Genomic DNA, 14,004 nt, shown 5'->3' with positions numbered 1-14,004 from the left:
CCAGAACCAACTCCCACGTTTGTCACCCCTGCCTCAGCGATTTTTACAGCCTGCCCGTTCAACACGGGGATGCTCTGAGAAGGAAGGGGGACAGCCGCTCACTGAGGAGCCACAGCGCTGCAGAACAGAACCAGACCTTGCTGACCTGTTTCAGGAATTGGGTTCAGGTTCCCTACTAGAACATCAGCCATCATGAAGCTCCTGTATAAATTACCCAAACCTGTTTCTCCAAGTCTATCCACTTACTACCCCTCACACAGAGATTTACTTCTCTTAATTTACAACACATCTGAGCTTCCATCTGCTCCAACCCCATTCTTCCAGGTCACAACTACATGTGTGAACATGAATGGCTCACCTCCCTTTTGAGAAATGCTTGGGGCTTCAGCAACTGGTAAAGTCAGCTTGATAAAAGATGACCTTAATATTTTAGTAACACAGAATGGATCTGGATGTGGATATAACCAGCTGACCATTTTAATTACAGGCTTCTTGTCTATTCACGTAATTTGCTCATTAGAAGTGCAGCATTTCTAAATTAGTGCTATGAATAAGGTATACTCTTTAAGCAAAGTCTTAAATGAGGATAAAGAAATTCAGGCACCAGGTTTTTCAGCCATTTCCCTCCAGCGTATCAAACAAATGTGACAGCCGTCCTAACCCAATTTTTAGTAACAAAAAGGAATACAACACACGAAAGCGAGAAAATAAATTCTGAATTTCACAGCAACCACTTGAGAAACTCTTCTTTTCAGGAATACAACACACGAAAGCACGAAAATAAATTCTGCATTTCACAGCAGCCACTTGAGAAACTCTTCTTTTCAGCAGCCAGTTCATCACACCTCAGAAGGCCAGCGACAAGTCAGAAAGCGAGCAGCTAGGGCATTCCAAAGGCCACGCAGCAGTGAGGTATCTCCACAGATCACCAGAAACAGCAGCGAGGAAGATCAGGGCTCACTTTGACGCAATCTTTGACATCAGAGCCGCCAGCCAACCCCAAAGCTGCCAGCAGAAGCGTAACAACAGGGGCAGCCAAAACCTCAACCCCATTGGTGGCCGACGCCTCAAGGTCACAATGCCGGCAGGTTCTTACAACACCGGGAAACCAAGGAAGCGCGGCGGGCTGTAAGAGCAGGGGAAGAGCGAAGCAGGAGCAGCCCTTGCCAGACCTCCCAGGTAACACCACAAAATTACAGCCTCTCCCTCCCTCCGCAGTTGCGCACAACAAGGAAGGGGGTTACAGTTATCGATTACAGCGACTAAACAAAAATTCTCCATAGGATCCCGAAGAATTTTATTTTAAGCAGTGCAGAAAGAAAACCCAGAACAAGGGAGATGGGTAATAAAGAGGAAGTACTAGGAGCACCAGCATTAGAGAGAACTGTCCTAGGATGACACTAACACTTACATGAAGCTTTGGGAGGTTTCTTTTCTTCTACTTATCAAGGGATAGGGACTGTACCTTAAGTTCTGGCCTGCTCTCAGGAGTCCAGAGTTAATTAGGTCACCACTCTATCGCAGCCTAAGCAAGAATTCGATGCTCACGTTAATACTATGATGAGAAATGTTAAGTTCAGAGACGAGAATGGAGGACCAGCAAGGGAAAGGTTTGCAACACGAAGCGTTGTTGAACACTGTGCTGCCATTACCTCCTGTACCTGTTTCTACCAAGCTGGTTTCAGCTTTAAAGGCCAAACAGATGAAATTTATCCTCCCAAGATCAAACAGTCTTGGAATGTGACTAGAAATGCATAGACACTAGAAAAACTCTATAGGTTTTCTTGCAACTAAGACTGACATCAACATCAACATCGGAAAGGGTGGTCAAGAATTGGAACAGGCTGCCCAGAGAGGTGGTGGAGTCACCATCCCTGGAAGTGTTCAAAAAACGGGTAGATGTGGCACTTTGGGACATGGTTTAGTCTAGTCTCCCCTTGATTGGTTTAGAGTAGACTTGGTAGTGTAGGTTAATGGTTGGACTGGATGATCTTAAAGGTCTTTTGCAACCTAAACAATTCTATGATTCTATGATCACCCTCAATAAAAAGGATTCTTACCAACATCCACTCAAGAAGATTGTATCAGTTTCAAGACACTTCCCTTTATTACTACTAATTAGATCCTTTTTGCAAGACAGCATGAGTAACAATCTTAAACACTTCCACAGCCTAGCACAGTCTTACACATTTTGCTTCCATGTGTTTGAAGTGCAAAGGATTGTCAGTCACCCTCCAAGTTACCTGGGATCAAACTCAGAAATAAGAGTTTCCTTTAAAACACATTTCCTATGGGATCACTTTATGAATAAGAGTTCATGATCATCTCGAAATGCAGAATTAAAATATATTCATGTGTTTCAGCTACCAGTTCTTCTGTTATGCTATCACATGCCTACATGCTCCAACACAAAAGACTGAATTAAGGTCAGTAATCATTTAATCTCTTTTTTTAATATTTCTTAAGAGTGCTTGCACAGTGTCAACTCCAAATAAGCAAAGCCCTTAAAAGAAGACTGGTGACCATTTCACTTGCTTTAAATTTGTTATCCTTTTGCATTCGATACCAAAAAAATTACAAATGTTACTCTTTTTGCCAAAACCCTCTCTCTGCTGTTCGTATGCATTTCTGTTTGCTTACTCCTGGCCTCTCTTACTCCAGCCCAAAGCCACACGGAGTAACTTTGCAAGAGAATCTGCCTTAAGTTGATAACTTAATAACAAGCAGAAGCCACCCAGCATGAGGAACCCTCTTACCTGCCATTGTTACCCGTAGCAAAAAAAAAAAAAAAAAAAAATTAAAAAAGTAATACTAGTCTAGCAAGTTGACTCCTTTCCTTAGAAGCTACTTTCACCCAAATGTTTTTCTATACTAACTCACAACTGCAAACAACCCTGCAGCACTTAAGTAAACTTTCAGGAACAGCTAAAGTTAACTTGCTTCCTTAAAAAAAGGGCAAAAAGACACATAATCTGTAGCATTTTATAAATACATATGGCTAAATCCACAGTGAGCAGATGCTAAAACCCTTTCAGAAATAAGGAACAAAGGCAGCTATCTACCAAAACACTCACAGAACTGGAAAGCAAATAGGTTTTGAAATATAACTTGTAAGCTTAAAAATCAGCATCATTTGGGAAATTCATGAACATTTTACATGTATGTCTACTGGCAAAGGAAGAAATGCTGGGAATCCTTTTAATAGCAGCTGAATTGATTTATGTGTTTGAGAGCAGAACCACTAAGAAAAGCATAAGAGGATGGCACATGAGCATGTTTCCAACTGGGAAAGACAATCTTGTTTCTCTAGTCAACCACAGTGCTTTGAACTTTTAATTTTGTAGATAAATGAGAACCAGTAATTGCAAGTCACTTCTCTCAAAATTATCTGAAAGCCCCTCAAGCCAGGCTGAAAGGACTTGTTACACTTCTCTGGCATATATTCTGAACAGCTCTCTATTTACATTATAGACAGAGATTCTGCTGTCTGTTGTGAAATTTTTATGTCATTTGAATGACTACGATTCACACGTCACAGAAGTACCTGCCGAAGCTGTCTCCTTTTTCTCACTGCTTTGAAATTACTTGGTAATGTTAGGTTAATGGTTGGACTGGATGATCTTAAAGGTTTTCTCCAACCTAAACGATTCTATGATTCATTTAACCTAGAGCAAGGTAAAAACCGAATGAAGATGGTCAAGAGTAAAAGCAGAACTGCTGAATGCCAATAATTCTTTATATGGGCAATGCTACACTTACTTCCTAGCTTGGTTACTGCTGAAAATAAAGAAGCCCTTTAGAAAACATTATAATCTTAAATTACTTTATCAAGTGATCTTTTAATAATTTGAAGTTATTCAGAAGCCTCATCTCATAGTAACTTTCTCTAAATGAAAATACGGATAATGAGTTTAGCATGCAGCACAGCCTCTCAGGCTCTCTTTATCTACTTAATTGCAAGTTAACATTCATGCTATTCTCGACCCCAGTCAGGAAAACGCAGACGAGAGTTGGTTGCTCTCAGATGCACTCTGACCCTGATCATACAGTCATAAGAAAGCAAGTTCATTTCCTGTCAGACATCTAGAAGAGCAGTTTCTCAAGAACTCTTAAGTTCTATTAAGTAAAAAAAAAAAAAAAAAGTTTCTTCCTGCCCTCTGAAGGAACTGAGCCGTTACAAATTTCACTGCTGTACTGGCTGCCTAAACTCACCGTACACAGGCTACAAGCAGAAAGTCTGCAAAGAGATTCAGCTGTATCTCCACATCATCTGAAGTGTCTGGCAGCCTCTGGTTGTCTCTTCTTCTCCACTGTGATAAATGTTTGGTCTAACTCTATCAGAGCTATTTAAAAATCTCCCTATTATTCCCCTACAAAAATACAAAGTTAGACTTTCTGCTTCATTTTTTGTTTTCTAGACATGCACTTTACCCCAAGGATGTGTGACTTTCCACAATTCAGTTTTCATTATTTCAGGTTCCACCAGTGTTAGAGATATTTTTTTTCCTATAGTCATAATTCCCCCTTTGAAGCATTGAAGTATCAAGTACCTGTTGTCCCATTTGTCTGACAACTATGCCACAGCTGTTTTGACAAGATGCTTCACCAAATACAGAGCTATGCTTCTGCACCAGATACAGTCTATGCTGAACGAATACTTCAGGACCCTACTGCTGCCAAGCTGCACATTGCTCACACTCTGTGCTATAGAAGTTAAAGATCAAACTTCTACAAGAAGCTCCCAGCAAATCTGTTCCTAAACCCTGTATTTTAGACACTGATTTATTACTAGAGGGCCCTTTCTTTTATCAAATACATTTTAGAATAGAAGTAACCCACAAAGTGAAAACAAAGCTACAGCATCCCATCCAGGAGAACTTCCTAGAGAGGCAGGGGGGAAAGGTCCTGTTTTGTGGGTAATTAGATATAGAGACAAACATAGGAGTAAATAATTGATTCCCAACAGAGCAGAGATTAAAAGCGAGGTACCTCAAGTGTCCACAATAATACAATTGTTAGATTAGATTTGTCTCAATGATCTAGAAAGAAAAAAAAAAAATTGCACTAGCTTATTAGAGCAAATTAAACCAGATATTGACAGCTGCAAGGAATAACGTGGACAGTTCCCACTTACAGCTGTCAAGCCACCAAACTGGCTATCACTCAGTCAGTCAGTTCAACTTTTGCCCTACAAGCCACAGCAGTGAAAGAAGAAACAAAACACTTGGATGGATAATTTTAAAAAGTCGAATTTCACTGCAGAGCACTGACCTGTGACCACCATCTCAAACATGCTATAGCAAAAAGGGGTTCAGGCAAATCAGCTATCTGATCCCTTCCGCTGCCTCCGATTCCACATAAAAATATAAAATACTGCCATTTTGACTGCATAAACTAACTCTGTGTTTCACATACGAAACACATGGACAGTAAGTGCTTCATCACCGTAATAGCAATTTTCATAAGAAAATTCACAGTTATACTTGAAGCCAGAGTTTTAAAAAAAAGTTTAGAAGTGACTGGAAACAACGGATAAGACAGCCAATAACTGAATCGGACAAGAAGCATCCCTATCTAACAGCCTGAGATACTGGCCCCAAAATCACCACTTTTCTTTCCGGTACTAGTCACCAGAAAGGTAGATTACTCGCGACCCAGATTCTCGAGCGATGACCGAGCTGTTTGTTCCCTATTAAAATCACCAGGCGCCCAGTGCCGGCACAGCCGGGGCCCGGGCGCTCGCTTGCCTAAGCCATCCGATGGCCCCCATCCCGCGCAGCGCACACAGATGCGCCACGCTCCGGTTTTGCTGTCTCCGCACGCAGGAAACAGAAAGCCAGTCCATCTGGGCTGGCAGCTGACAGCTTTGGAGAGTCTCCATTTGAAGGAGAAGTGTTCAAACTTCACATAACAGCAGTATTTTCAACAGCAACATGGCAGAACTCCAGTCAAGGAGGAGAGACCTAAAAGCAGAGATTTGGAAATCTCTCAAGCGACGCTTTAGAGAACCCGCTATCAGCGTGCGAGTGGAAACTCTTTCAACCAGACAGCACATCAGAAAAAAAGTACATGAAAACCCCCAAATCCCTTGAACGCACAGGCAGGTCATTCAAAGGAAGCATTTTAGTTTGAATCCATTTCAAATTAATGCCATGTGCTCAGCTTCTCCCACTTTCTCCGCTCTCTTCTGCTGTATTTGCTGTACCCGAGTAATCACCCCGATTTATGCTAAGCGCAGCCATTCTTAAAATAAGTCGGATGAGACAGAAACTCCCCGCATACTCAGAATTTCACGATCAGCAACAAACAGAAAGCATCAATAAAGCAGACTGCCATTAAGTTCTTAAAGAAGACACACCGAGCTGAAACTTGGCACAAAGTTCAGCTTTTTGGAGAGGCTGTAAAGCGCCGGAGCACCTCCAACCACTTTGAACCGGCCTCCGCATGCCGCGAGGGAAAAGCTAAGAGCTCCGAGGAAGGAGCAAAGGCACGATCTGCAGCCCGGAGCCGGGGCTCCGTGCAGACGCACGGGCACACAGAAGGGAGCCGAGGGAGAGCCGGCCCGTGTGCCGCCCGCCGCCCCGCACCGCCACCAACGGGAGCGGCCGGGGCCGGCCCGGGGCCGCGGGGGTGCCCGGCCCCCTCGCCCCGCTCCCCCGCCCCGGCTCTGCCTGCCCAGGGCGCGCAAGGCCGGGGCAGCCGCGCCGACGGCCGGCGCTCGGGCAGCCCGGCGAGGGGGGCACGGCCGCTTCCAGCGCCCCACGCCGGGCTCCGCCGCGCCGGCGGCCGCCGGGCCGCAGCCCCTCACCTCGCCCCGCCGCGCCCACCTGTACTGCCAGCCCTTGGCGCCGCGGCCGCCGCCGCCGCCGCCGCTCTTGCCGCCGCTCTGTCCCGCCGGCGGCGGCTGCTCCGGCTTGCCCTCGCCCTCCGGCCCCTTCATGGCCGCCGCGGGGTCCGCGCACTGCATGGCGCCGCGGCTCCGCGCCCCCGGCCCAGGGCGGGCCGCCCGCCGGGGAGGGAGCCCGCCCCCGCGGCCCGCCGGCCCCGCTCAGGCCGCGCCGGGGCCCGGCCGCGCCCGCCCCATGCGGGCTGCGATGGCGGCGGCTGCCGGCACCCCCCGCGCCCCGCTCGGCTGTGGCTCGGCTCCCGGCGCGGCCGCGGCGGGCGGGGGAAGCCCGGCCTCCCGCTCCCTCACCCCGCGGCCCGGCCCGGCCGCCCCTTCCGGGTCAGCGCCGCCGCCATCTTTAGTGCGGGCAGCAGTGCCCACGCCAGGCCGCGCTCGGCTGCTACCGCGCTCAAAGCAACAGCAAACCTCCAGAATCCTTTTAAACTCGCGGCTACAAGAATCCTCCCCCCGAAGAAGAGAGGAATCGGAAGAGTGAGGGATCCAGGCTGTGTTGTATCCAGGTTGTTCCGGGCAGGGACGTGGGAGCCCTCGGCTGGGATCTCGCTGAGCGTTGTCACAGAGACCCGTAGAACAGGGCCAAATTCCGCAGTTCATTCACCACGCAAGGCCACGGCACGTCCTGGCCTCGGGAGGAAATGCGTTTTTCCTCCTGTTTTTCCTCCAATTACTGCGTACAGGCAACAGCTAAGCAAGTTGTTTTCCTTCGTAGAATGACAGCAGAGCTAACCGGGAGGGATTGGTTTGGTGGTGTGTAATCTTTCAGGCCAGGCGTGGCTTTTGGACAACCAACAGTTAATTGACTGCAGGTGCATTATTATTATTATTATTATTATTATTATTATTATTAAAATCAGGGGCACAGGATCCTCGTTCTGGCTTTAGTCAATCGGAACATGAAGAAGAGAAGGGCAGAATCAGACACGGCCACGGTCAGCATCCCGTCTTACCTAAACTCCATCCTCCTCCCTCCAGCTCTTTTATTTTACACCTGTAGTATTGTAAACAACCACTGTACAAAAGATGCTAAAAATTCCCCATGTGACAATCTACATAGGAGCAAAAATGTAAAGGAGAACATATTTCAGACAAATAGTTTACCCACAGCATCCCCCCCCACTAGCAGCTTCGTACCCTATGCAGGCTGCCCTGGCTTTCCCAACTCCTGCTGGCACGCTCCCACTTTCCCAGTGACATTCAAAACATCTTTGCCTTTGGCCATCAAATTAGGATAGGATATTGCAAGCATCGTGTCTTTAAAATGTACTTATAAGCTTTAATCTGGCTCTAAACTAGCCCATTTCCATCCCTCCTTCACAAGCGCATGCACATCTCGGCTAACAGATCCCAGGCGAGGCCTGCCTGTTGCACCTACACCGATAATCTCTCTTACAGAGACACAATATATTACCACTGCACAGGCGTAAAATCCCCCACCTCTGGATTTTTAGAAGCACGCTTGTCACTGCAGGAAAAAAAAGGGCTTTTTCAGCTGCAATTTTCTCCTGTAGAACCACAAGAGAACAGATCAGCAGAGTCAGGGATGTCCATTGAAGAAAATTTTGGCCAGAACTGCACTCCTCTTGCCCTCCAAACATGTTAGTTCCTCCTCTGCCGATCACTCGACATTTTAATTGAAAATATGATTGCATTGTATCGTAATGCATGCCAACATCACCGAAATTTTCCTGGGAAAATTCGAAGCAAAAGCAACTCGGGCAAAAATCCCACTTCCGTGTTTTGTTTCCCCCCCTGCTTGAGGACAACCCGTCCCAACAGAGACAGCTTCACCCGTGCTAGACCTTTCGTAACCATCGCAGAGGGCTGGTAGGACATTCCCGCACCTAGGACTTCTCCAATACCTGAGACAGGATGGCGGTCCTTGCTGCATGTTTCTGCAGCCCCTCAGCATCTGCTCCCTGACCACAGGGCGGTAAACTCAGATTTGCTTCGCCCGTGCATTTCATTTTTTCTCTTAAAAAAAGGTGTTGCACTCGCAGTACCAGAGGCTGTCGTGAGGTGGCATTGACAAAATGCCTAAAAGCATGGAAAGGCTAACAGAGCATAATCAATTTGCTACAGTCTTGGAGTTCAAGCTGCCTTTTATCTGTAGTTTACAGTTTCCACTAATTATAACTTTTGTTCAGGTTCACAGCTCTCAGTCTCCTTTCCAGTTACAATTTAGTGGCTCAAAATGACCAAAATCCCACTCCAGCCCTTGCAAGCGCGGCTGAGGGCGAGCGCTGAGGTCCCACAGCAGTGCCCTGCCTGCAGCCTGCCTGCGCCTTGCCACTTGCCGTGATTTCTAGGTCTGGAGGAAGAACTCTGGAAGAGCTGCAGATCTGGAGGAGGAAAATGTGAAAAAGATAACATACGTTTATCAACATTTGTCAAACCAAATCCTTGTAGGCCCAATTATGGCTGCAAACTGAAGTGCATCGTATTTTATTATAACTCACATTAAAGCAAATTTGCCAAATTTGCCATAATTTATCATTCAATTAATTTTAGAAAATCTTCAAGCATCTGATCAAAAACATGTAACACTCTTGCTGATTTCTTCCAAAGCTTATAGGCTGGCTATACATGCTTATTATTTCCTCAGATCGGTATAATTTCTTCAGAGCAGCAAGATCTATCTGAGTTCAAAGACTAAATCTCTAAAATCCAGCATATTTTTCATCACCTGTGTGCTTAAAATTGTATTTTTCTTTTTTAAATAGAAATGATGATACAAGTTTTCTACCACTCCCTTGTCGGTTGGACAGGGGTTTTTTTCCTGACCTAAAAAGTATCTTTGGATGAGACCAAATTTAATATAGTTTTAAACTTGTGTCCTCCTCCTCTGGTAGCTGGTCCACAGAAGATAAGCAGTTTACTGCTCCTCTCTGCTAAGGGAACTACATCCTCTACAGGAATGCGGAGGAATGACATCAGTCCTGGGAGAGGAAAGACAGAAGTTGCAGCCTGCCTTTACCGCAGGAGGAGTGCGATTTTTCAGAAGCATTGCTGAACTGGGGGAGCTGCTGGCTAAAGACAAAATGTCCAGAAAAATAACGTTGCTAATAACGCTTCGCATCTGGTCAGTGGTTCTTAGGTTAGATTCTTTCTCAAGGCAACTGATACTTGAGTTTATTAATAGTCTGGGAAACATGTTATGTTTTCTGGGCTCTTCTAGGTAACTGACATGAAAAAAGTTCCTATTCTTACTAAGAATAAAAGATACCTGCCTACTAAAACCGTAGATGCTGTGACACAAGAACAAGAAAGGAAATTTGGTTAAAAGAACAGCCTTTCTCCTCCAACATACTGAGTACGCAGCTGTATTCTCCTGACCGTAGGTGAAAATGGCCAGCAAGGTCAGGTAAATGTACTACAAATTATTTCAGCCTCCAGAGTATTTTAGACTGTAGTGATAATTTGAAAGAATGTCTTGATTTTGGAGCTTTATAGATGTCACTGATTTACTGGGTCTGTGGCTTTGCTCTAACTTAACATGCGTATGAAACACTGCTTTGTTTGACACGCAGGATCTCTGGTGCTTGCCTTAAATGGTTATTCATCATTCCTTCTGTGGTCTTAATGAGTCAAGACCTTTTTTCATTCGGGCTTTTCAGTCACTGTCAGTCGTCTCCTAATTGCCTTGCTCTTCTCTATCAATCCCTGTGCATCATACTCTGCTGTAATGCAGGTCCAGCTGAAGGCACCAGACTCACAGACGGCAGCAGCTCTCATTGCCTACAAAGTTTCCCTCCCTGTCCACAACCCATTCGCATCCTTCACGCTCACATTTGACACCATTTCCAGTTGCACTCAGTGTGACTTCACATTGAGTCATGCTCCGGGCTCCAGCATTACATCACCCCAACACCATCCAGATGTGGAAATGTAAACTGGGGCAGCAGCAAAGGCTCAGTCTGGCTGGAAGGCAGGAGTGTAATCCCAGTAGCTTTCCCCCTGTGAGGCACCCTCTAACGAAAGGACCGTGTCCTGGGAGTGCAGTGAAGAACAGGACTAAAGGACCTTGCGTGTGCCTCTGGAGCACCTTCTTTGGAGTCGCTGCCTGTGTACGGCTATTTTTCTTTAATGCTTCGGTGTGGAGAGAGGCTTGCCACAGCCTGGAGCTGTCGTCCTCATCATGCAGCCACCGGGCTGCAAAAGTAGCAGAAGTGACTCTGCAGTCATCGCACGAGAGTGAAGACCATGGCAGTCCCATCCCTCTCCGCACCATCATATTGCGATCAGCACGCTCACGTTGCCTTTTATTTTTTAGACCTTGACATGCTACGGTTCTGCCCACCACCCAGCCCCACCACTTGGGAATGGTTAAAGCACTTACACCCTGTCTTGGCAGGGACTTCCAAGTCCCTGCACAGACTAAAGCTTGTCCTAGAGGAGCAGCTCACCACCAGCAGCAGGAGATAACCGTGTTACAACCAGAGTTCGAGACATTTCCGTAGCCACAGCACCGATGAGCACTTTGTCTCAATCCCTTTGCCTGCCCTTGCACAGCTGCCCAGCAGGCATGGTTTTAATCTGGCAGTCTGCTGGAGCTGCTGCTGACAGCTGGATGTGCATCGTGGGTCCTCCCTGAGCATCAGCCCTCTGCTTGCTCAAGCCCCACAGGGACGCCTCACTGCCCTTTTCTCTCCAACTCGTGAGCGGGCAGAGAGCTCAGGGTATTGCCTCACCGCCCGCGGTGGCAGAGTGCAGGCTGTTCTAGCACAAAGGGTGATGGCTGGAGCCCGTCACCTCTGTCCGGTCCTTCCACGCCATGGGAGGGCTCGCCTTCTGCCTTGCCTCTACAGCCCCTGGGTGACTCTGCTCCCTGAGCTCAAGGGAATCTTTTCTGCCGTGTTACTCGCCCCAACAGGGAGTGAAACAGAAACTTCCTCCAGACAGCCCCCTGCTCAAGCCTGTTGTGTGGGGAATTCAAAACCACACATTTGTCTGCTTAGGGCCTGAATTCTTCAATAAATGTAGCCACATGTGAGTCCATCACTGAGGAGCCAGCCCTGTGGGACCACCCAACAGGTTCTGTGCATGGGGAAGGCGAGCAGGTACGGAATGAGCGGGGCTGGGTCGCCTCCTGAGCACATATGGACCCGCTGCGGGGAAAGAAGAGGAGGCCGAGAAGAGCACATCCCCTTAGCACCAGCCTGGCTCTGCTGTGCGCTCAGCAGGCGCAAGGGGAGCATGCGCTGTGGTTGTGGTTGAGGAGCTTCCCAGCTTTTTCGTCCATCTCATGGCCACCTCCAGCCTTTCTCTAAAGACTTTTTCTGCCCTACCCTGTGGCGCAACATGGCATTGCTGCCTTCAACTGTTCTGCAGCTCACCGTTAGGACTCCTTTCCTCCATGATTCTCAATTTCCCAAAAAGCTAATGTGTTTTTATTAATGTTTCAACTAACCTTAACAGCTGCTGAGTGAATTCAGTTCTTCAGTCACTAGCCCCTTCTCCTAGAAGCTTTCCTGTGCCACGCTTTACTCCTACACACTTTTCCTGTATGGTTTCTATGGCAACGTGAGTATCTTCCATCTGCTGTAGATCCCCATTATCATGTTTAGCTGCTTGTTATCTCAGTCCAATGCCATTCTCCAGGTGTATCATGATAACAAGATCAGTTTAGAAACCAAGCCAAAGCACTTGGTAATTTTTGTAGGCAAACCTGTCCTTCATAATTTGACTGCTATGTTCCTGTATGAGCTCTGCTTGTGCGATACTGATACTGAGCTCGTCTCATCACCAGATCTCCTGCTTGTATCTGCACACTCTAACCAATTCTGCATCCACTTCATAATTTCCAGATGACATCCTTCCTTCTTGTTGCAGCCTGTGCTGCCTACAGAGTAGGTATATTTGGATTCTGGAAAGTCTTTGTAGGTCTGTTGCCTGCGGTTTGACATCTATTTTATGGAAAATTAACTCTAAGTTACCAGTACTGTTTTTCTTCTGGCAAATGCATTTTTCAGTTCTGCTTTAGTCCTGTCGCTTCTCCTGAAAACCTTCTCCATTGGATTACAGAAAGCCCTAAAGAGCACAGATGGTTCACAATTGGCCTCTCAGTCTGTTCTGCTTGAATTCCTTAAATTACTTGGAATTACGTAGATTTCTATAGGGCTAAAATCCAGCCTCATTTTCTGCTAAGTACTTTTTTGGAGAACTAATTTAAGTGTGAAAAAAAGGCTCTTCCTATATAATCTGATCAGAGCCTGCAGCAGAGAACTCAACTAAATAAAATGAGTGGAGTAAAAATCTCACTGTTGATTTGTTTTCTAGATCCCATGAGTCAGTAAAAGCAGACTGCAAGAAGTCCATGTGGAAGCTGTAAAGCTGTTAGTAATTTGGGCTGTCAGCTTTTAGGCACATATACTGACATTATTTATTTGTACCTAACATCCTTGAAGAGCTGCTTTGAGGTATTACAAGCTACCTCAGTATAAATGGTTATTATTTACTACCTATAATTAGAAGTAATTAAGCATACAATAATTTAGTGCTTTTATATATATACACACATGTTTAAAACCTGCAAATCTTCCATTTAGAATATAATTCAGGGAAAGCTTATGTGCAAAAACTTTCCAGTGGAAAACAAAAAGACCTGTGATATATGAGTAATTTTGGTGCTAATGCCATGCACCAGGCTGTCTAGCGTAAGGTGAGGGTCAGGTGTGGCACTTGCAGTTTGGGTAGAGTTGAAGTGGTAGGTTTTTAATGGTCTGCAGACCTCGGCCAGGGGAAGGATTCTGTGGACGCTCACAGCAGACGGGCTCCTCTCGCACACCCAGGCTGAGCTTGGAAACCCTTGTTCTAAACTCCAGACCCGCCCCAACTTTAACTCTACCCATGGCTCCACAGGTGAGTAAACTCAATGTTCGCTCTTGAGTCCTGCTGGCATCAGCCCACAAGGTTCAGCAAAAAAAGCTCGATTTTCAGCTCCTCTTTCCCTAAACTCTGAAGCCTGCATTCCTAGAGATGCCAAGGAGCGATGCTGTCTGGTCACCACCCCATGGAGTGCAAAATTCATAGTCTGCTTTTCTTCCGATTAGTCACAAGATAGAAGAGGCTCCCTGGATCTTACTTCTCTCCAAAGAGAT

The 14,004-nt window shown here is 46.4% G+C and overlaps 1 protein-coding gene across 1 annotated transcript in view; it reads right to left on the bottom strand.

Moving 5' to 3' along the window:
• The window catches only part of OSBPL11 (oxysterol binding protein like 11), a 44,119-nt gene extending 37,152 nt beyond the window's left edge, over positions 1-6,967 (bottom strand). Inside the window, exon 1 of the mRNA XM_075710188.1 lies at positions 6,828-6,967. Within this exon, the coding sequence (XP_075566303.1) occupies positions 6,828-6,967 (140 nt within the window). The remainder of the gene's footprint in view (positions 1-6,827) is intronic.
• Between the last annotated feature and the right edge of the window lie 7,037 nt (positions 6,968-14,004).

This window comes from Pelecanus crispus, chromosome 5 (genome assembly GCF_030463565.1).
Source record: "Pelecanus crispus isolate bPelCri1 chromosome 5, bPelCri1.pri, whole genome shotgun sequence".
In the NCBI taxonomy this organism is placed as follows: domain Eukaryota; kingdom Metazoa; phylum Chordata; class Aves; order Pelecaniformes; family Pelecanidae; genus Pelecanus; species Pelecanus crispus.
The sequence above is the reverse complement of the archived record's forward strand: the minus strand, read 5'-3'. Positions and strand labels throughout refer to the sequence as shown.